Source organism: Artibeus jamaicensis, unplaced genomic scaffold (assembly GCF_021234435.1).
Source record: "Artibeus jamaicensis isolate MK-2021 breed Jamaican fruit bat unplaced genomic scaffold, CSHL_Jam_final contig_456, whole genome shotgun sequence".
NCBI lineage: Eukaryota > Metazoa > Chordata > Mammalia > Chiroptera > Phyllostomidae > Artibeus > Artibeus jamaicensis.
Genome location: NW_026521839.1, coordinates 7,714,405 through 7,737,697, shown reverse-complemented (window position 1 = coordinate 7,737,697; position 23,293 = coordinate 7,714,405). Strand labels below are relative to the sequence as shown.

General features: G+C 40.9%; 1 protein-coding gene, 1 long non-coding RNA gene and 1 other non-coding gene across 3 annotated transcripts in view; 1 reads left to right on the top strand and 2 right to left on the bottom strand.

The window, feature by feature from the left end:
• Positions 1–1,328: 1,328 nt before the first annotated feature.
• Positions 1,329–1,432, bottom strand: LOC119062504 (U6 spliceosomal RNA). Its single transcript, XR_005084988.1, has one exon. It is a non-coding gene; the product is annotated as a U6 spliceosomal RNA (small nuclear RNA).
• Positions 1,433–2,135: 703 nt separating this feature from the next.
• LOC128627612 (uncharacterized) overlaps positions 2,136–23,293 on the bottom strand; it is a 79,570-nt gene continuing 58,412 nt past the window's right edge. Inside the window, exon 4 of the long non-coding RNA XR_008391856.1 lies at positions 2,136–2,248. This is a non-coding gene — a long non-coding RNA (uncharacterized LOC128627612). The remainder of the gene's footprint in view (positions 2,249–23,293) is intronic.
• Positions 5,568–6,738, top strand: LOC119062500 (neuropeptide Y receptor type 6-like). Its single transcript, XM_037163488.2, has one exon. The coding sequence runs from the start codon at positions 5,623–5,625 to the stop codon at positions 6,736–6,738; it is 1,116 nt and encodes a 371-aa protein (XP_037019383.2). The 5' UTR covers positions 5,568–5,622.

Genomic DNA, 23,293 nt, shown 5'->3' with positions numbered 1-23,293 from the left:
TGATTCTAAAAAAATCAGACATTTTTTAAAAAATAGCAAAGCTGATTTTTTTTAAAGTACAAATATACATGTACGCGCCAGAAAATGTCAGATTTTCAAAATGCTTTCTTATTATCATCTCTACAGGATGACTGAAAGTGACACATTTTGAACACGTCTTTTAAGCAGTTCCATCTGATATCACTGGGCTGAGAGTCTAACTCCTCCCCTCTGGCTCTTCAGTGGCCTCAGATCCTACTGGATTCCAGAGCTCTGTATGATGATTTCTACTCCAGGGAGCAGCTCTGAAATGAAGCTGTAAATTGTGAGACAGATAAGCCAAGAAGGAAGAGGTGTATGTTGTGATTTGGAGAGGCAGCTAACACGTCACCTCTTGACAGAGAAATAAGCTTAGAAAAATAATCATGGAAATGAAGAAAGAAAACCTGTACCAGATGAAAAGAACTGCAAGACAGCTAGAAATATCCAACAGGTAAGAACTGGGAAACAAACCTCTACAATGCTAAAGAAAATCTTGCTAATGTAAGATTTTGTTTACTGCTAACAAAATAAACATTTTTCAAATGTTTATTTCATGTTAAAATATTCCCATTTTAAAACATGTGAAGATCACTAAACATTAGAACTGTTGTATTTTCAGACCATTAATCATAACAAGAACTGCCGTGCTTTCAGGCCTAATCATACTTGCGTATGTGACCTGTGTCTTCTTGCTTATATGACCTGAAAAACAACTCCTCAGCTTTATAATGAGCCATTATAAGAAAATTATCAAAAGAAATCACCAAATGCTGGTATGGGCACCATGGGGTTTTAATTACTTTCTATTTATCTGTTTGTAAATAAACTTAAACACCTGGCATACTTATATTCATTGGCAAAGTTTAGCTCTCTTTTCTTGACACATTTAGTATATTGTTACTTTAAAGAATTAAAATCCTCAGCATCCCTATAATAACAAGCTCAGTCATTAGCCTTCACAGAAAATGAAAGCCAATTCAGACAATCTGTGTTGGCTTGATTTTAAAAGTAACTATTAGACTTCACAAGATGAAATATGTACATTTTTTGCTAACACTTTATATGGACTCAAACAATTGTCAAATTGAAGGGAAAACTGGATAAACCATCTCCAGCAGAGAAAATCAAAGTACATGTAGTAAAAGAACAGATGAGTCAAATGTTATCCCTAGATCTTAAGTGTGTAGCATATACTTCTGCAATAGATAAACATAAAATTGTATTTTTTGGAATGGGTGAAGAGTTGAATAGGATAAGGAGTTTGCATGATGTAGAATAACCAGGCCAATCACTTTTTTTCGTCTTTAAAAAATACAGAACACTTCACGTACTTGCATGTCATCCTGGCACAGGGGCCACGCTAATCTCCGTATCGTTCCAGTTTTAGTGCTTGTGCTGCTGAAGCAAGCACAATGCTTTTCATAAGGCTGTAAGAGAGAAGGCATTTGTTTCTTGATGCTTCTTATGGTTACTTAATATAGTACTTTGTTCTTAGGCAAAGTTCTAAGAAGTATCTTTACAGAGATTCTAGTTCTATTTGTTTTTGTGGAGGACAAAAGACTGATTTGATTTTTTTAATGCAATGATCAGATAAACTAGAAATATTGCTTGGCATATGTTTAGAAAGTACAAGTCTTATTCCTGACTCTGCTACTAATTATACAACTATGAGAAAGTCACTAGGTCTCAGTTGCCAGTGACTTAGTTCTGTACTCTAGACATAATTAAAGTATCATTCCTACCCAAAGTACAGGACTGCTGTAGAAATCAAGTACGACAGCTCACCTTGTCAGCACTTAAATTATTAAGTGAATTAAGGAATAAGTTAGTATTTTAAAAATCATTAAGCCCTAAACAACTGTGAGATGTTATTTGTATCAACATAGCCATAGAATCGGTGTTCCTAGAGGTTTGAGGAAAGGGAGAGAGTTCTATTGAGGGGATACTTGCAGTGTGGTCCTGCCCAACTTTGGGACCCTCACACACAGGTCTGGAGAGTGGAGTGGGCAAAATTTCACTTGCACAAAGCCACAGACTCCCTGAAGTTACATAAAGAATTTTTTAATATCAAAGAATTAGAAAATGTTCTACTCACCTGCTCTTAATATTAAGAGTAAGAAATATAAAACAGGAGGCAGCAAAAGTAGTAGAAAGAGCATGGAACTCAGAAAGCCAGGAGACTTGGGCTCTGGTCCTGTTCTGACAGTAATGAACTGCAAAGCCACATCTGTCAAATGAGAGCAGTGGATTAAAACACCTGTAGAGTCTCTTCCAGGTCAAAAAACCATAGCACCAAATGAAATATAAGAGATCATCTAAAATATGCTTTTCCTTTTTCTGGATTGCAGACAATTAAAGGAAAAAGGAAAGCAGAAGAGAATGAGACAGATAGGTAGAAAGGAATACAATGAGAGGAAAAGAAAACAGAGAAACCAAAGGACAGGCACATATGAACTACTCCTTACCCTACCCACCCCCACAAAAAAAGAGTTCTTGAATAGAGACACAGAAAAAGATACACACTAACAAAAAGACATTAAGATACAAAAATAAATATGCATATAGAGACTTTGAAAGGGTAATTCTCTTATTTTGTTCATCTTGAAACTTTTAAACACAAAACTACTAAAATGTGTGACGTAATACTGTACTTTTACATTAAAAGCATAAATAGACCCAGCTCAAGGCATCTGCCTCATGAAGCAGACACAGCAAAGTTGAAGGTGGAAGACTACCAACTTCTACCTTTTGCTAAACTTATTTTTGGCTAAAATATCACTTGGTAAAGGGATATCTCATATTCCTGGTCATTTCCAACTAAACAAGCCAAACATGAACTTTCCTAGAATAGAAATGTATCCCAAGGATTTTTTTTTTATGAATCAAGGCTTAGCGTTATTTTGCTTCCAGACAGGCAGTATTTAATATTTTCACTTAATAGTTACCTTTTATGTAAAGTATAAATCCCATATTGCCATTTCAAATCCAACATACGGGATTTTCCTGTGAAGCTTCTCTATCCTGTATAGAGGGCACTGGACGATGGAACTGCAGCACCCTCCTTTGACTCCCTCCCAGATGAGGCCCCTCAGACCTTCTTCCGATTTTTCTGAGCTTTGAGCCTGTATAGGAACTTACAGAGTGGGAAGATAATTTGTACTTTGCTACTAATCAACACAAGACAGTAAAGGGGTGTCTATGAAGTTGGAGACCTGCTGTGAGGGATTCCCATTCACTCAGTCCAGACAACCCAGATCAACAAGAATGAGCAACACAAAGGTTCCCCATGTTTATTCCCATCTCTATTACCACTCTGCTAGGAACTCTGCAAAAGTGTATGAATTTCCACATCTGTAAAAAGAAAACTGTTATTCAACCCTGTCTGGGCAGGATTCACAGAAAGCATTTCTTTTTTGTAGACAGTGTTAGGCTGGGAAGGAAAAAAAAAAGCACGAGACTTTGCTGCTTTTTTTGGGCCTTAGCTAAGCTCTTGGACCTTTCTGTACTTTGGTTTCTATCTATGAAACAGATAAAAAACAATCCCACCTTTCCTGCAACCTCAATGTTGGAGAAATAAATAGTGCAGCGGACATAAAAGCACTCATAGCTCTCTGGAGGCCTCAACAAGGACAGTAACACTAATAAGCACATTATTTTGCACATTATTTAATAGTTTATCAGATGTTTTAAATATATTATTTCACTGGCCTTATACCAAGGTGTAAAATAGGAAGGCCATTTTAAAAATTTCATTTGAAAGATGAAGAATCTGAGGCCCAGAGAAGGGGACTGACTTGCCCAAAATCAAACCAGCAGCAGGACTGTCGGGAAGTCTAGTGCTCATTCCGGCCTACCAACCAGTAGTTATTGCCTCCCTTTCATCCCTTCCTTCCTCTGAGTGAAGCTTGCTTGGTAGAAGGTCTCTAGTAAACAACCAAATCTTTCCATTTCTCATTTATAGTTCTAGTCCACTGGCTGTCATAAAGAGCTTAAATCTGTCTTGACATTCCCCTTCAACCAATAGCTATAAACTCTAGGTCTGTTGAACCCCTGAATCATCCAAGCCCTAAACCCTCATTCCCAAAACCACTGTTTTTAAATTTTGCTATTTCTACTTATCACTGTATCACATGTAAGCCAAAGATCAGTTCCTTGGGTCTTTCTTTATAAGACATACTGTCTTTATCAACAGTTTCTATTCATCTCTGGTATTTTTATGGTGTTCCTCATTGTGGTCTCTATTGTTAAAATGAGGGACAGCCATAGCAGGTATTCTTAAGGTGATTTCTTTCCAATGAGAATCTGCTAAGCTTTTGAACTCAGAGAGAATGTAAGAGCAATCCAAGGTAATTTCAAACAGCAAATAAATTTCGTTCTCTTTCATTCCTATTGCTCAGCTTCCTTTATCAATGTTATGTTTTCCTCAGATTCCTAGAGAATAAAGCAAGTCGAGGGGTATTCTTTTCCCTTTGCCCTCTTTCAATACGTCCTTTTTGGGCCAGAAATCTCAGCACTTAGAACGGCAGGGTCATTACCATGGCTGTTGTACACCCTGGTATGAATAATTCCACTGAATACAACAACTCTAAGCCATGCTGAGCCATAGGGCCCCCCTTTCCTTGGGAAATCAGAAGAAGGGGCTCAGAGGGAGGGAGAATTGGAGAGTACTTTCTAAATAAAGTTAATTCCAAGTAACAGCTCACCAGGCTTACCCTTTGCCTTCATCTCCAGAATCCAAGCAGTATACCTAGAGACAGCTTGTGCAGAGTATGGCTTCAGCTCCAAAGAATGGGAAAACTACCAAGAGGAGCAGTCATCGTTACTCCATACCAGGCATGAGCTGTGATTCTAGCCCCCACCTCAGAGTAAAGGCTATAGACTGGATTTGGGCAGGGGAGCTAACAGATTCTATTCAGCACACATACACTGAACACCTGTTATGTGCTCTGCGTTGGGGCAGTGGGACAAATTTAGTTGCATGATCTTGTTTAATCCTTACAACAGTGCAAACAGATATTTTTTATCCCCATTTTGCAGACAAGAAAACTGAGCAGAAAGGCTAATGGATTTATGCCAAAGCCATACAGACACCAAATTGTGATGCTCTAAATGGAACTCAGCTTCCAGACAAATTACTTCTGGCCTCCACAGCACACACACACAGGACAGAAGGGGACAGGGATGGACATGTATATTTGGGCTGCCTTATACAGTTAACAGAACACTGTCACATTTCCTTACTCGTTAGCTTTAAAGACTATGCTGGTGGAATGAAAAAAGGCCCTCTGAGATGAGAGGACAAGGATATAGAAAGACCCTCTGGATATCTCCCTATGTCCTCTCAGGGACAATTTCCACCTATAGAATTGTCCAGATTGTTAAGAATTTACATTAATATTCTGCATTATGTTTAATTTTTTAGAATTTCAAGAGCATATTCAAGTCACTCATGCATTTCCATCAAGCACAAAGATCAAAGAAGATTAAATCTTACAAATTACTCCTTGGAAGCCTGAAAGCAAAGTACTTCCCAAGAACTGGTGGTTAAAATATTCACCCATACAAGTTAGCTTACAAAAGCTTTCTCATAACCCTGACAAAATGGAATTTCCCTTAAACCATCCAGCAGCTAATAAAACCAGTGTGAAGAGCAACAACTCTGCATATTTCTACTTTGAGTCCTGTCGACCTTCTTCTCTAGCCTTGTTCCTACTGCTCACAGCCTACTCTGTGGTCTTCATCATGGGCCTTTTCGGGAACCTCTTACTCATCACCGTCATCTTTAAGAAGCACAGAGAAGCTCAGAATGTCACCAACATACTGATTGCCAATCTCTCTCTCTCTGACGTCTTGGTATGTGTCATGTGCATCCCTTTTACTGTCATCTACACTCTGATGGACCACTGGATATTTGGGGATACCATGTGCAAACTCACCTCCTATGTTCAGAGCGTCTTCATTTCTGTGTCCATATTCTCACTTGTGTTGATTGCTGTTGAAAGATATCAGCTGATTGTGAACCCTCGTGGCTGGAAGCCCAATATAACTCACGCCTACTGGGGTATCACATTAATTTGGCTATTTTCCCTTATGTTGTCTATTCCCTTCTTCCTGTCCTACCACCTAACTGAGGAGCCTTTCCACAACCTCTCTCTCCCTACTGACCTCTACACCCACCGGGTAGCCTGTATAGAGAGCTGGCCCTCCAAAATGAACCAACTCCTCTTCACCACCTCCCTGTTTATGCTCCAGTACTGTGTCCCTCTGAGCTTCATTCTCATCTGCTACCTGAAGATTGTCATTTGCCTCCGTAGAAGAAATGGAAAGGTGGAAAGGAAGAGAGAAAATGAGAGCCGGCTCAGTGAGAACAAGAGGATCAATACAATATTGATCTCCATTGTGGTGACCTTTGGGGCCTGCTGGTTGCCCTTGAACATCTTCAATGTCATCTTTGACTGGTACCATGAGGTGCTGATGAGCTGTCAGCATGATCTGGTATTTGTAGTTTGCCATTTGATTGCTATGGTTTCTACATGTATAAACCCTCTCTTTTATGGTTTTCTCAACAAAAATTTTCAGAAAGATCTGGTGGTATATATTCACCACTGCTGGTGCTTTACACCTCGGGAAAGATATGAAAATATTGCCATCTCCACTATGCACACAGATGAGTCCAAGGGGTCATTAAGATTGGCTCCTACATCAACAGGTATATGAAAATTGGTAACATTTAATACTGTACAAAAGCCTTTCTTGAATGGGAGATTGAGAGGTAATGGCTGCGAGATAGAGCAAGATTCATAAAGAAGAAGCAAGAAACCAAAAAAAAAAAAGAGCAACTTTATACTACCCAGCTTTGCTTTAGGCCAAACCTGTCTGTGTTATCTCTCTCTAACACACACACACACACACACACACACACATACACACACACACACACACACACACACCCCACCCCTTCTGTCTTAGAAGAATAACTCAAACAACTTAGTTGTCATCATTTATAGCAAACAACGGGAGTGAGAAAGCAAGAGAGGTTAAGCAGCACTGATGGCTGGGGAACAAAGTTCCCCAGTTCTATCATTCAGTGGAATATCCACAAAAGTCACTAGTAATGATACCTCCTTGTGTTGAAGCAATTTCACTTGCAGATGTGGAAAGTATAACTTTCAACCTTGTAACTATTCACTTAGCAAACTCATAAAGCACCCTTTATAATTTATTAATTAGCTAACAAAATAAGTTTGAATTGGAAGTTAAAGGAATGGTTCTAACTTAATATTTTAACTAAGTATTATAATTATAATTAATTCCAATGCCTAACTCAGATTCCCTAGTTTATGGTAAAAGCACATTTTCTTCACTAACAATGTGCTTTCTAGCATCGCCAGAACAGGTAACAAACTCTTATCTCCAATTAAACTAAAAATCATATTAACTAATTTATTAATTGTAAATGTAGACAGAACCTTCATTTCAGAATGGCTTTTAACCCTTAAGCAGAGGTCATCATGATTCTATCGGTAGGCCAGAGGGGCATCACCAGTAAACTTTTATAATTAGCTCCAGATTTTTAAAACCTCTCATAAATCTTACCACAAACATTTTTTTAAATCCCTTATAAGTAACTTAATCCCTTATCAATAGTCCCTCCCACACTGTAACTTATACAGGAAAATCAGCTAGACTGTTTTCAAAAAGGGTACTAAGCAACGGTTCATATAGCCATTAGCTCAGTGACTTCCACTAAATCATGACCAGCTTTACCTTTTTAAAAAATATTTTATTTATTTATGTTTAGAGAGAGGGGAAGGGAAGGAGAAAGAGTGGGAGAGAAACATCAATGTGTGGTTGCCTCTCATGTGTCCCCCACTAGGGACCGGGCCTGCAACCCAAGCATGTGCCCTGACTGAGAATCGAACTGGCGACCCTTTGCTTCACAGGCCCATGCTCAATCCACTGAGCTACACTGGCCAGGACAGCTTTACCTCTTTTGATAAATATCCATTATACTATTACTTGTGAGCTGCAGCTTACTTGTATGTTTAAAATGTAACTGTTATTTTCTTTCTTTTGAATAAAAAGTAATGTTTCTCTGCATACCTGTGACTTTTCCATTGTTTTTCCTGCACATTAGCCTTCACGTTTCCCACCCTAAAAGATTATCCCTACCTCTCTTTCCTTTCCCTCTCTTTTTGCTTCCCTCTCTTCCTTCCTCCCTACTTCTCTCTGTCTTTCCTTCTCTTCAGGATTTCTGTTCTCTCCGTTATACCATTTCAGGAAAAATTAACAATATAAGCACCATAAGACTCCAAAATGCAGTAAAATGTAAGTCTCACCCAATTGGCTGCAAATAAAAACTCCTATCTAAAAACCAACTTTAGCCCTGGCCAGAGTGGTTCAACTGGTTGGGTGTCATCTTGCAAACCAAAAGTTTGCAGATTCAATTATTGGTTAGAGCACATATTTAGATTGTGGGTTCAGTCCCCAGTCAGGGTGCGTACAAAAGACAACCAATCAATGTTTCTCTCTTGCATTGATATTTCTCTCCCTCTCTTTCTTCTTCCCTTCCCCTCACTCTCTAAAAAAAATAAAAATAAAAAACAACTTCAAATGGTGTCAGCTTAAAATCTTAAAGGTATAAGACTGTGGTCAATTAGGCCAGAAAGCAATCAACTCTCCCTTGAAATATTTTCTATCTCACAGGTAGTGATTAGTGCTACAATTAAGACTAACGTAATATTTTACCTCCTTGATAAAGGTACATTGATCCTAGTTTCCATTACTAAAATGATTCTGACCAAGCCACTGAAAGCAGGAAAGGGCTTTCATGAAACTGTGATACCATCCCCTCCTGTCGCCCCCACACATATAACCAGGCTCCTCTAACCCTGGTCTCTACCCTGAATATTCAGAAGAGATCTCCAGTTTATGATTAAACGTTATGCTTCTTCCTGGCTCCATGATAAGAACTATTCCTTTCTCCTATAAAACTGTTTTATCTTTTCTTCTACACTTTTCTTGAAGGTTAGTGAAACAAAGGTCACTAATAAAATCTCTCTTGTATTTATTTTCACCTCAAAGAAAAGTAGTCAGTTAAATCTACTTTTTAATGAAGATCTTTGTCCTTCAGGGACTTACCTTCTGACAGGTAGTAAAGCACAGGTCAGTAAGTAGTTATTTGAGAAGATATAATGGAAATATAAACCAAATGTGGTGAGGGCCCAGTGAAGGTAAAACTCACTTTTGAGAAGAAAAAAGGAAAGATTTCAGGAAAGTCAATCTTATTTTTCATTTTTTGCAGTATTTGTGGCTTGTTCACACCAATATGGTCTACTGTTGAGCCACTTGGTAAAAGAATTGAGACCTCATCTTTTTTATTTATTTAAATATATTTTATTGATTATGCTGTTACAGTTGTCCCATTTCTCCCTTTATTCCCCCCTGCCCTGCACACCCCCTCCTGCCCCATTTCCCCACTTTAGTTCACGTCCATGGGTCATACATATAAGTTCTTTGGTTTCTACATTTCCTATGCTATTCTTAACCACCCCATCTATCTTCTACCTACCATTTATGCTACTTATTTTCTGTACCTTTTCACCTCTCTCCCCGCCCACTCCCCTGCTGATAACCCTCCATGGGTTCTCCATTTTTGTGATTCTGTTCCTATTCTAATTGTTTGCTTTGTTTTTGTTTTTGTTTTAGGTGTTGTTAATAACTGTGAATTTGTTGTCATTTTACTGTTCATATTTTTTGTCTTCTTTTTTTTTAGGTAAATCCCTTTAACATCTCATATAATAAGGGCTTGGTGATGATGAACTCTTTTAACTTGACCTTATCTGGGAAGCACTTTATCTGTCCTTCCATTCTAAATGAAAGCTTTGCTGGATAGAATAATCTTGGATGTAGGTCCTTGTCTTTCATGACTTGGAATACTTCTTTCCAGCCCCTTCCCAAGTCTGGCAAAGGAAATAGACTTCCGGGAAGTCCAGGAAGCTCAGAGAGTCCCAAAAAAGTTGGACCCAAGGAGGAACACACCAAGGGACTTCATAATTACATTAGCTAAGATTCAAGATAAGGAAAGAATCTTAAAAGCAGCAAGAGAAAAGGAGACAGTTACCTACAAAGGAGTGCCCATAGGACTGTCAGCTGATTTCTCAAAAGAAATCATGGAGACCTCATTTTCTCACCTGCCACTCCTGTTGTCACGTGAGCCTGCACTCTCCTTTCTAGGACGCCCTCTGAGATTGGAACTTTATGACGTTTGCCAAATAGCTCTAAAAATACAGTCTCTCTAGTCAGCACTCCAAAAATCTGCCCCCCCCACCTCAAATCATTTTGAATTGCGAGTAGTAACTCATCTCTTTAAAAGTTTCCAGAAAGGACAACTATTAGTGGGTCAATTTATGACCTCAAAAATTAGTGAAGTAACTCTTCTGAATGTGTCTGTTCGGTGATCCAGAGCTGAATGAGAAAATGCTAAAAACATTCTGGCAGTAAGTTGCTTAAGGTTTCTTTCTGCCTATTTCTAAAGATTTCTGAAGAGTAATGCCCAATAATTTCTAACACAAAAAATCAGCAACAGAAATGATGCAAAATGAGTACATAAGTGCGGCTTAAATGTGTACAGCTCATTTTAAATGTGCATGGAAATGTGATGTTCTGAAAAAGGTGTATATCACTTGACAGATCAAATGCATGAAGCTTCAGCTCCAAGGAGGTGCTCCCTCCCCACTTTCTGCTGAGCACGCACAGTATAGTTCATCAGCCCAATGAAAACAGTCAATGTCTCTTCCTGTAAGTTTTGTTTTCTGTGGAATAAAGAAATTGAGAAAAAATATACTAAATTTTTAGCACTGTATTAGCTATAGAAAAAAAAAACATAAGACATAGCCTTAAAGAGTTTACAATCTAGTTGAGGCATTAAATTACAGTTTACAATACTCCAGGGAGATAATTCAATGCCTTGGTTTCAAGGTCTTCCTTCTGGTTAGGTTGAAAGGTGCCTAAAGGAAAGTTGAGAATATGTGAAGGCAGAGTTAATGTCTAGGAGACATTTTTTATGTATCCTAGAATCAATTTATCTTTATATCCATAAGTGAGAATATACTGGGAAGAGAAGAGGAAATACACTAGATGAGAAGGCAAGAGAAAGTATTTGAAGACTGATATGACCAGGAAATCCTAGAATCCTCCCTGAAATCACCTATGCAATATATGTGCTCATTCAATAAACTGGAGAAAGAAGATGATGAATATTTCCAGTGGGCTAAAAAAAGCAAAGCAGGTCTCTTTTCCCTGGTCCTGTGCCCAAATCAAACTCTTTGTTGAAACTGGGATGGTGGTTCCCCTGAAGGAGAAGTGAAAGGATGTGGGATGCTGGTGACAGGAAAACATGCATCTTACATCTGTTTCCTGCTATTCCCTATTTTCGATAAAGAAATCTGGGCTTCTCAACTAGACTGTGAATTTTCAGAGACCCTGACCTACATCTTTCATTCCTTCTATATCAACCCTTCACCCTTCCCTAGAATATTTAAGATAGGACTAGGCAAGGAAAAAGAATTTAACATATATAGATTTAAAAGTTTTTTCTTTTTTAAACGATTTTATTTGTTTACTTTCAGAGAGAGGAGAAGGGAGCAAGAAAGAGAGGGAAAGAAGCATCAGTGTGTGGTTGCCTTTCATGCATCCCCAACTGGGGACTCAGCCCACGACCTAGGCATGTGCCCTGACTAGGAAGCAAACCCGTGACCCTTTGATTCACAGGCTGGCATTCAATCCACTGAGCCACACCAGCCAGGGCTTAAAAGTTATTTCTTAAAACACAAACTAGGCAGTAGCTACTTACTGAATGTCTGAGTGTTTTCATACCTATGTTGTATTAATTATCCAATGAGAGTATAAAAACACAATTCTAATTACACAGAGATTATAGTAATGTCAATAAGCTGCAAAATCCTGTGTCCTTCAGGACTAAATATAAATGTTTCTTAACCAACTCCTCTGATCCCCCAGGGCTGTTATGACTCCCTAGTCACTGCACTCACAGTACTCATGTATACCTACCATGTAGAACCATAAAGGCCTATTTACATGTGTGTCTGATTCTCATGTCATGAGCTACTTGAAGGTTCAGACTGCGTCTTATTTACTACAGAGGCTCTAGTGCCAAGTATAGCATCTAGCACAAAGTGGGGGCTCAAACATCATTTTCAAACTGTAGGCACAGAATAAATCTAGGGATAACAAACCTTTGTGTGGAAGTGGTATGTGGACCTGAACAGTAAGTGGGGCCTGGACGCCCTCAACTCAGTAGCTGAAGTAGCAGAATACCAAATCCCATTTGAAACATATGAGCCAGTGTCCAGGAAATCTGTACTGGTAGGAAGACAAATACAAACACACCTTGGTACCAGGGGAAGTTCAAAGGTAAAGTGTACTTTTGTGTCTCCAATATTATTTGCCAACTAGAGTGTACCAACAAGACTCAGCTAACTGAAAATACTCTATTAATTTCCAATTAACTAAGCTGACAGATTTTTGGAGCTGATACAGCTTTTAGAAATGAAAGACCTGTTTCCAGGGCAACCAGACTCCAGGAGATTGGGCCCCATTATGATTTCATTAGAAGAAAAACAAGACTCTTCATAAAAGGACAAGGCAGCAAAGAACTTTGTCTTTTTTCAGTGAGCCAAATTCTTCTCCACTAAGGAAAGATGGAACCAAAAAACACCCTAGTAGCCCCAGCAGTCTTGAGAAAGAAGAACAAAGGTGGAAGGATCACAATACCAGATATCAAACCATTCTACAAAGCCATCACAATCAAAACAGCCTGGTACTGGCACCAGAATGGGCATATAGGTCAGTGGAACAGAAGACAGAACCCAGAAATCAAACCATGCTTCTTTTTTCTCTTTACTGTTGTTTCATCACGTTTGTCCCAATTCTTTCCCCATTGCTCTTCAACCCATGCTTTTCTGGTTAATCAGTATTTGATGAAGGAGGCAAGAGCATACAGTACAGTAAAAATAGTCTCTTCAATAAATGGTGTTGGGAAAATTGGACAGGTATGTGCAAAAAAAATGAAACTAGACCACCAGCTTATACCATACGCAAGAATAAATAAAAATAGATAGAAGACTTAAATGTAAGTTGTGGAACCATAAAAATCCTAAGAGAAAACATAGGCAGTAAAATCTTAGATATGTCACATAGCAGCATTTTTGCTGATACACCTCTCTCCTAGTGTAAGTGAAACAAAGGAGAAAATAAACAAATGGGACTACATCAAACTAAAAAGCTTCTGCACAGCTAAAGGAACTATCAACAAAATAAAAATGGAACCCACTGAATAGGAGAACATATTCACCAACGATACATCTGATAAGGGATTAACTTCCAAAATATATAAAGAATGTATACGATTCAATACCAGGAAGACAAACATCCAATTAAAAAAGGGCCTGTATAGACACTTCTCCAAAGAGGACATACAAATGTCCAATACATATAGGAAAAAAATGTTCAGTGTAACTGATCAGTAGAGACGAAAATTAAAACCACAATGAGCTATCACCTCACACCTACCAGAATGGCTACCATCAATAAATCAACAAATAACAAGTGCTGCCAAGGATGCAGAGAAAAGGGAACCCTGGGGCACTGCTGATAGTGGGAATGCAGGCTGGTGTAGTCACTGTGGAAAAGTGTGGAGTTTCCTCAAAAAATTAAAAACTCCCATCTGACTCAGCAATCCCACCTCTGGGAATATATCCTAAGAATCCCAAAATACCACTCAGAAAAAAATATCTGCACCCCTATGTTCATAGCAGCGTTATTTACAATAGCCAAGATCTGGAAATACCTCAAGTGTCCATCAATAGATAAGTGGGTAAAAGATGTGGTATGGTATATCTACACAATAGAATACTACATGGCTGTAACAAAGAAAGAACTTTTACCGTCTCTAACAGCATGGGTGAACTTGGAGACTATGATGCTAAGTGAAATACGCCAGTCAGAGAAAGACAAATAGCACAAGATCTCACTTATACGTGGAATCTAATGAACAAAATAAACTGACAAACAAAACAGGACCAGAAGCATGGATACATGGAATAGACTGACAGATCCCAGAGCGGTGGGGGTGGGAGGGACTGGACGAGATTAGCCAAAGAACATATAGGCATATATGCATATAGCCCATAGACACAGACAACAATGTGGTGAAGACCAGGGTCAGGAAGATTGAGCAGAAGGGGAACAAAGGGGGGAACATAAGGAACATCTGTAAGAGTATTAACAACGAAAAAAACCCTAAAAGCAAAAAGTTGTTGAGTTATTGATTTGAAGGCAGTCTTCCTCATCCTGGAATCCCAGGAAAAGCCTTCTGCTTTTTCTTTCTCTCTTTTTTTTTTTTTACAGGAACAGGAGTCTGTGACTCCAGTTTTATACCTTTCTATTTCCTGCAATTTTAAAAACAAAGACAAAAGTCTGTGTGTGCACATTTGTGCATAGCACCTAAAAAAATTTCATATTCCAGAATGTTAACAGAGTTTATCCCCAGGTAATAAGACTTTTGTGTGACTTATCTCTTTCTTTTTTTCCTTGTTCCATCTTGCCTTCAAACTTCCTTTCCCCTCCAACCTTTTAACAATTTTTTTTACCTATTTGCTTATCTGTATTTTCTAAATATTTCACTAAGAATACTATTTGTATAATTTTTTCAAATGGATAAGCACTCACCTCAAACACACACTCCTAAAAGTGGTCAAGAAAAAGATATCTGAAAATAAAATTCACTGTCCTGGAGTCTGGGCCAGAAAGCCAGCATAGGATGATCAGCCACTATGTGTTTTAATGATCTTGTACCTTTATTTATTTATTTTTAAAATTATTTTATTGTTGTTCAATTACAGTTGTCTGCATTTTCCCTCCACCACTCCCCCCCACCCCAGCCAAACACACCTCCCTCCCTTGCTTCCACCCTCCCCCTTAATTTTGTCCATGTGTCCTTTATAGCAGTTCCTGAAAACCCTTCCCCCTATGGTCCCCTCCCGCCTCCCCTCTGGTTATTGTTAGATTTTCTTAATTTCAATGTCTCTGGTTATATTTTATCTGCTTTTTTTCTTTTGCTAATTATGTTCCAGTTAAAGGTGAGATCATATGGTACTTGTCCCTCATCGCCTGGCTATGTCACTTAGCATAATGCTCTCCAGTTCCATCCATGCTGTTGCAAAGGGTAGGAGCTCCTTTTTCCCAGCAGTGGAATTACTGGGTCAAAAGGCAGTTGCATTTTTAGTTTTCTGAAGAAATTCCATAGTTTCCAGCAGTCTGCATTCCCACCAACAGTGCACTGGGGTTCCCTTTTCTTCACATCCTCTCCAACACTTGTTTGTTGATTTGTTTATGATGACCATTCTAACCGGTGTAAAGTGGTATTTCATTGTGGTTTTAATTTGCATCTCTCTGATGGCTAGTGATGCTGAGCATCTTTTCATATGTCTCTGGACCCTCTGTATATTCTCTTTGGAGAAGTGTCTGTTCAAGTCTTTGACCCATTTTTAAACTATTTTGTACTTTTAAAAAGCAAAGAAAACTCACCCCTTGCTCTTCCCAAGGTAGCCCTTCCATTCCAGTTAAGACAATCACCTATCTTGTCCATAACATATGGTCACTGCAGTCCCTGGGTCTTTGCCAATGGTGCTTTTCCAACCAGTTTTGGTCCATGATTTCCTTCAAGGTCTAGTCCAAGACTCACCTCCTTTAAAGGACCTTTTCATAACAGCCCTGATTTTCACATGGCCCTGAGAGCCCAGTCCTTGGAACCCCCAGCACGTGAACACAAAGTCACCTATTCCTGCTGTCCACCACTTCTCTAATTCTACACATTGGTACTCTGCCTCCGGACTGCCAGCCTCTCCCTAAAAAAACTATTAGCACCCGACCTGCAGATTCAGACCTTTACATCTTTGACTCAACTGAGTGTCCAGCATCAGGCCAGATTTACTTGCTGAGTGATTACTAACTAGAGGTTTTTTGTCATTGAGAGAAGATTGAACCTTTAAAACTTAAACTCACATTCCTCAAATTTCAATGAATAATAGGATTGAGAATCCCTTTGTCCTATTAATCTGGTCAGGGTGAAGGAATTAAAGATTAGTATTCAAGAAGGAAAAAGAAAATATTTTATTATTTATTTATTTTTAATAGGTTCACATACAGCATCTTTTTTCTTATGAAGCCAATAGCATCACTGTTTATAATTACTAAAAGCTGCATAATAATTCATCAAGTGGATATGTAGGAGGGTGCAGCCAGGGTGTCCCCAAAAGAAGAATTTGCAATGGGGTCCAGAACTCAGGGTTTCCAGAAAATATTAAAAATATGGGATGTCGCCCTGGCTGGTGTACCTCAGTGGATTGAGCGTGGGCCTGCAAACCAAAAAGATCGTGGTTCATTTCCCTGTCAGGGCACATGCCTGGGTTGCAGGCCAGTTCCCAGCAGGGGATGTACCGGAAGCAATCATACACTGATAAGAAAAATATATATATATGGGATGTTCTCACCCCCACAAGTCTGAGCTAAGGGGATGGGATACATGAGCAGAGCCATTGAGTTGTTTCACATAGATATGTGCGATACAACATTTTCACAGATAACCTCTAGAATGGTTATTTAACATATCTATGACCTTTAGCTTGTTTCATAGATATGTTACATAGCTGTGGCCATGCTTTGAGCCAGGGAGAAGGGAGTGACTTCCACCCAAGATGTAACTAGGAGGTAACTCCCCAGCACCACCCCCCTTCAATACAGTACCTGTGTGAGAGCTTGGAGATGATTGGCTCCAGGCCATGGGACCACACCTGCCCAGACTCACTCTGGCAGCCCAGTAAAGCTGGGAGGATATGGGAGTCCTGGCAGGTGTAGCCGATTGTGGGAGGAGTCAGAAATGGGACTGCAGAGGAAGACTGGCACAGGGATTTAAAAGCAGATGCAGCAGCCACTGAAGAGAGAATCACTCGCTTTTGGCCAGAATGGGGACTCTCGCAGCCATGTGAAAGAGAGTTACCATGTAGCTTTAGCAAAGAAAACCATGCAGCTTTGGCCAGAGTGGGGGAACATCCCCTCCCTGCAGCCAAGAGAAGAATCATCGCTCAGCTTTAGCAGAGAATCACCACCGGGCTTTCTGTTTCTTTTCCTAAGATATGGTACCTTGGACTGGGCAAAGGGGGAAAGAAGGACTGTGTATGTTTGTGGGTGTTTTAAGGGACTTTGGGATTTTGATGAAGACATTAAGTCATTACTCTTAAGTCTGTATAAGTTGAATAAATAATTCCTTTCTGTCAGGATGGGCAGGGTAGGACAAAATGGCAGCTGAACTACAACCCAGAAAAAACAGCTGATGTCAAACCAGGGAGCTGAAACAGTGGGCTTTGCCAAAACGGGTATCTGCATAGCAACCTGAGCCGGAGGAGAACCACCAATGACGTATTGCCGCTTTGCTCCAAGGGGACCAATCCCAATCCCCGGCTCCCACGGAGAGAGCCAACAAAAATAAAACCCCACCACATTCCCTGTTTGGGCGCAACTTCTTCGGCCCCACTTTTCCCACCGGAGAACCTCGCCCAGGTGCGCCAACCTCAATAAAGTTCTTTACTGCCTAACTTTGTGGCTGATTGGCATTTCTTCCTTGACAGAGCCAAAGAAAACCTTTCATTTGGTGTCGAAATCCTGGAGGAGTTGTTTTCTGCTGCAGACCGCTCCTCTCCCTACTCCCTGAGGAGGCCTTGGGGCCACCCCACCAGTCCAGACAAAGAACCAGAGTAAGTGCCGTTGCCCTTAAGTTTCTGGTCCCTAAACGCTGATTCCAGGCCCCCATCTGCTGGGAGAGACTGCTCTCCACCAAATCACAGCGCTGCATCAGGGTGACCCCTCCAGGAAGGACTGCCCTCCCCCACTGAGGTTCTGGACACCGAAGGAGACGTCCCTGGACCCAGACCCCCATTTTTACCAGACCGGATCAGTAGATTGGGTTGAGGGACGCCGATTCCCATTTGCTGATCCTCGTGGGACCAGGAATGGGAGGGCAGGAGTCCAAGCCAGATCCTGAGTCACCTCTAGGGTGCCGTCTTAAAAATTTCAAAGTAATTGACCCTGGCCTCAAGTGAAAATGGCTGATTTTTCTATCCACTACGGCCTGACCATTATATCAGCTCGAAAATCGTGAAACCTGGGCTCCTGAAAGCACTTTCGATTCCGTTACCCTTACTGACCTAGATAATTTTTGCAGACGGACTGGCAAATGGTCTGAGGTCCCCTACATTCAGGGCTTTTGGGCCTTGTGCTCCACAGTCCGGATCTGTGCGACCAGTGCTCCACAGCCCAAGTTCTCTTGGCCCAAGGGAACCCTGAACTGTCTGGCCTCCTAAGCCTACTGCCCCAGAACCTCCCTCCTCCTTTTCTGATTCCCCTGAAGACCTCGCTTCCCCTCCTCCCTCCTCCTCATGAGCTCCTGCTGATGGCTACTCCAGCCCCGGCCCTCCCCTCTCAGCCGGATTCTCCCCCTCCCTCTGAAGACCTTTCTTCCCCAGTCAGCTCACACACCCGATCCTGCCTGAATCTAGAGCCCCTAGACTCACGCATTTGACCCCTCTGGGAAGTGGCAGGAGCAGAAGGTGTCATTCGGGTCCATGTCCCCTTCTCACTAACTGACCTCTCTTCAATTGAGAAACACTTGGGCTCTTTTTCCACTAACCCTACGAATTTTATCAGGGAATTCCAGTACCTAGTCCAGGCTTATGACCTCACATGGCATGACCTGCACATCATTTTAACTTCCACCATGACCCCGGATGAGCGTAACTGCGTCCGGACTGCAGCTAGGGCTCATGCAGACTAAACACATGCCACCAATCCCCTCAGCCAGTAGGGAGGGAAGCCGTGCCAGAGGTGGAGCTAGGCTGGGGATGCCAGGTAGGACAGGTGGGTGGGAGATGCCACCACCAAATGGTTGAGGGCCTGATAGCAGGTATGTACCAATGTGCCCAGAAAGCAGTCAATTACGATAAGGTCAGAGAAGTCACCCAAGGCCCCTGAGAAAATCTGGCATTGTTTCTCAACAGACTAACCAAGGCAATGATGCTCCATACCCGCCTTGACCTGGCTTCTAATGCTGGGGCCACTGTTTTAGCTACTCTATCTCCCAGTTGGCCCCAGATATTAGAAGGAAACTGAAAAAGGCCAAGGATGGCCCCCAAACCCCCATCCGAGATCTGGTAAATATGGCATTTAAGGTTTCCAATAACCGGGAAGCAGAGGCTGCAGCTGCCCACCAGGCTCACCTACAGCAAAAGGTAGCCCTGCAAACCCAGGCCATGCCAGCGGCCCTGTGGCCGGCAGCAAACACAGGCCAGGGGGCGAAGCCTAAGGCCGGGTCAAAGAACACCCCACCGGGTGCCTGTCTCAAGTGTGGCAAAGAAGGGCACTAGGCCTACCAGTGTCCTCAACCTCGGCCACCAACGAAGCCTTGCCCTGATTGCCGACAGCTTGGCCACTGGAGGGATGCCTGTCCCCTTAGAGGCTCGTCCCAGGTGCCTCCACGCGGGGGACCAGCAGATCAAGGTGTGGACTCTTCCCTGGCCTTGCCAGAACTTCTCGGACTCCTAGATGACTGAAGCGGCCCAGACTTGAAGACCCCCATCACCCTCGCTGAGCCCAGGATAATGCTGCAGGTAGTGGGTAAGTCCATCTCTTTCCTAGTGGACACAGGGGCTACCTACTCTGTTTTACCATCTTTTTCAGGACCTCTTACTCGGTCATGGGGGTAGACGAGACCCCGTCTCACCCGTGGCAAACTCCCCTGCTTAGCTACAGTCTGGACGGCTTTCCCTTTTCCCATTCATTCCTTGTCATACCCTCCTGCCCTATTCCGCTTCTAGGACAGGATGTTCACTACTTATTAGGTACCACTCTTCAGATCGCAGAAAACCCAACCCCTTTCTCCTCCCTTTTCCTCCCGCTGTTGGAAAACCCAACTCCTCCTCCAGCTCCACCCATTTTCCCTTCCCTTGTCAACCCACAAGTATGGGACACTTCTGTCCCAACCATGGCTTCTCATCACCCCCTGGTCATCATCTGTCTGAAATGGCCTGATGTTTTCCCATCCTAACCCCAATTTCCTATCTCCCACGCAAACTTAAAAGGATTACAGCCTACCATCACCCGCCTCCTAGACCAGAAACTTCTTGTCTCTGTTAATTCTCCATGCAATACTCCCATTCTCCTGCTCAAAAAACCATCCAGAGCCTACCACCTGGTCCAGGACCTTAGACTCATCAACGAAGCAGTCATCCCTATGCACCCGGTAGCCCCCAGGTGTCTGGGGTCAATCCCTGAGACGAAGGGGCTTCACAGAAAATTCCAATCACAGTCATTTAACTCTGAGCTCGGTCAGGGAGCGCAATATAAAGGTTGGTCACCTGGCGCTTTGAGCCCTCCCTTGCAGTCTTAGACGCGTGGGAAAAACCTGAAACCCATAAGCAGGGTTAGGGTTCCCTGGGTACCAGGCAGCCCTCCCTGACGGTTTTCACCAACAGTACATCTCTGACCCACCACACTACACTCCCCAATAACTAATTAGTTAAAGTTTAAAACAGGCTGCAGAATCTGAAATGGCAGAAATCAAAAGTAAAAAAGAAATCTTTTAACAAGTATAAGCTCTCTAAAGAACAAGAGCAATGTTTTATACTAATTTAGCAGTTTTTTAAAGCTGCTAAATATCTCCCTAATAAAGGATCTTTAGACTTAGTTATTTAAAAAAAAAAAAAGTTAAACAAAAATTAGAATAGCACCAGGTAGTGTGAGATAAAGACTAGTATCTCACTCCCTCCTTTAGAAAATTTAATTTAAAAATATTAACTTACTTGAATTTTGTTTTTGTTTCTATTTTAAAAAATAACATCTGTCTCAAAATATTTCAATGAGTAGAATAAGATCTCTAATATTATTACATCATAAAGATTCTACTCAGAAAGAATTTAAATTAATTATTTAAAGAAAAAAAATCTCACTTCCCTCAGACAGTAGAAGGCACAAGAAAAAAAAATAATGAGAAAATATGTCTTTTAACCACTCTGAATCCTCCTTCTGGAGGCCCAGAGACTGCTTTAGTCCTAAGAACAAGAGGTGTGAAACTTAGCATCTTCCCCCTTACAGTAATCAATAAGAATTAACAAAAAAAGTAAAAATATTTGCCAATAGAGAAAAAAACTTTCTAAAAGTTATGAATATATTCATAAATTTATCAATATAAAACATGATAAAAGTGACATAAAAATGTGACATATTAAAGAAATATTAAAAATCCTCCTTGTTTATGCCAGAACTGTGACTTTTATTATAAAACTGAGATCTATGTGTACTGTCTCCCTGGGAGAACTAGCCCTTCTCCATGGAAAACAAAGTACCATTTTTTAACTCAGTACCTGTAAACACTGCTCATTTCCTTGGGAAAGAACTGGCTATTCTATTCCCAAGGAAAAACGATTAGTCAATCAAGTCACAGAAAGCCCTTGACATATAACCATTTTTTCAAATTATTAAAGAATATCCTCATTTTACAAGAGTTAATCCTCAAAGATTGTTCTCAAATAATTTGACAAACAGATGTCACTCATTACACTCTCCTTAGAAAATTCATATACATTCATATTTCTATTGATACTTCTTCTGGCACTTTACATACATCTACTTTAAAAAGAAAATCTGCAAAAAATATACAAGTCCATTAGCTTAAGGACAGCCTCAATGAATTAAAACTGATAATGGCCTAAATACCTTGCTTATTCTACTCAAATTTTTCTTCAACATTAGAATATTCAACATAAAACAAAAAATACTTTACCATCCAACCGGTCAGATGATTATAGAACGAGCTCATAATACTTTACAAGATCTTCTTAAAAACAAAAAGAGGAGTCATAAGTCCTCCCCCCCAAAATTTAATTTTACTGGCCATGTTTACCTATAATTTTCTAAATATTGATATATTGCTCTGTACTCCAATTATAAAACATTTCCAGACAAAAGAGTCCAAGCCACCTTTATTTAAAAATCTACTAAGAGATGGCACTTGACAGGGCTCTGTGGAACTTTTAACTTGGGGAAGAGGGTATGCTTGTGTTTGCTTTCCAGAATGACTCTTAGAACTGCAACGATGAAGATGAAGCCATATCACAGAAAAGGCTTCCCTGGCCATGACCCACCTCCACCCATTAGACTCTCTTGATCCAGACTTCTCCAAGCTGTATGTCATCTCCCTGAAGTGGAATTCCAGCTAGCAGCCCTGGAACGGTATTCAACATCACCTAAGAGAGACTTTTTCTACCAACTTGAAGGAACAAATTGATAAATTACAGCTAGAACTACATTTAGAGCTATAACAGTTACAGGACATTCAACGCCTAACGGAGGAAGAAGTTCTTCAGACCCTCTGTGACAATTTTGACTAACTGAACCCCAAAACATTGGTTTGATGGACTCACTCTAAGAATGTGGGTCCTTGGAACCATTAATTGTTTATTAATTCTAATAACACTTTGTAACTTGTTCTTCCTAAAACTCTCTCACCCTGAGTTCAGACACAAGGCCTTACTGCATATCTTTAAAATAACTTCCTAAAGCCTGTGTCAATACTCCCCATGCAATTTTAATAGGACCTATTTATACTGAACAACAAGGGTCTTCCTTTTATATTAATTGTTCTAATTATATTTTAACTAATTGCATTGATTCAGGACTACCCAAGAGTTTGACTACATTCATGATAGTTTTTCAGCCTTCTCATGTTATTGTTGGGGGCTGGGATAAGCCTGAAACAGGCTGATACAATCCGACCTGAAGGTTGCGCCTGAATAACAGGATGCTGCGGTTAGGAGCCATAGAACTCCCCCTCCTGGACATGCGGGTGGCACACCAATCAGTGCCTTGATCACGCGCCCGCCATGCACCCCCGGCCAATCGCAGGCTAGAGCACGCTTTGAAGCCACCTATCCACTGCACTTCCTCCACTGCCCTCCTCTATATAACTCCCTCCATTTTGAAATAAAATTTGCAGCTTGATCAGAATCCTTTGTCTTGCTGCCATTCTTCGCGCCTCCTGTCCCATCCCTCTTCATCCGTTACAGGTATATCGGTGGACCCCGTTGACTGCCTCGTGGGCCGAGGCATGTTATGATGGGAGTAGTCCTCTCAGGAGATTGGT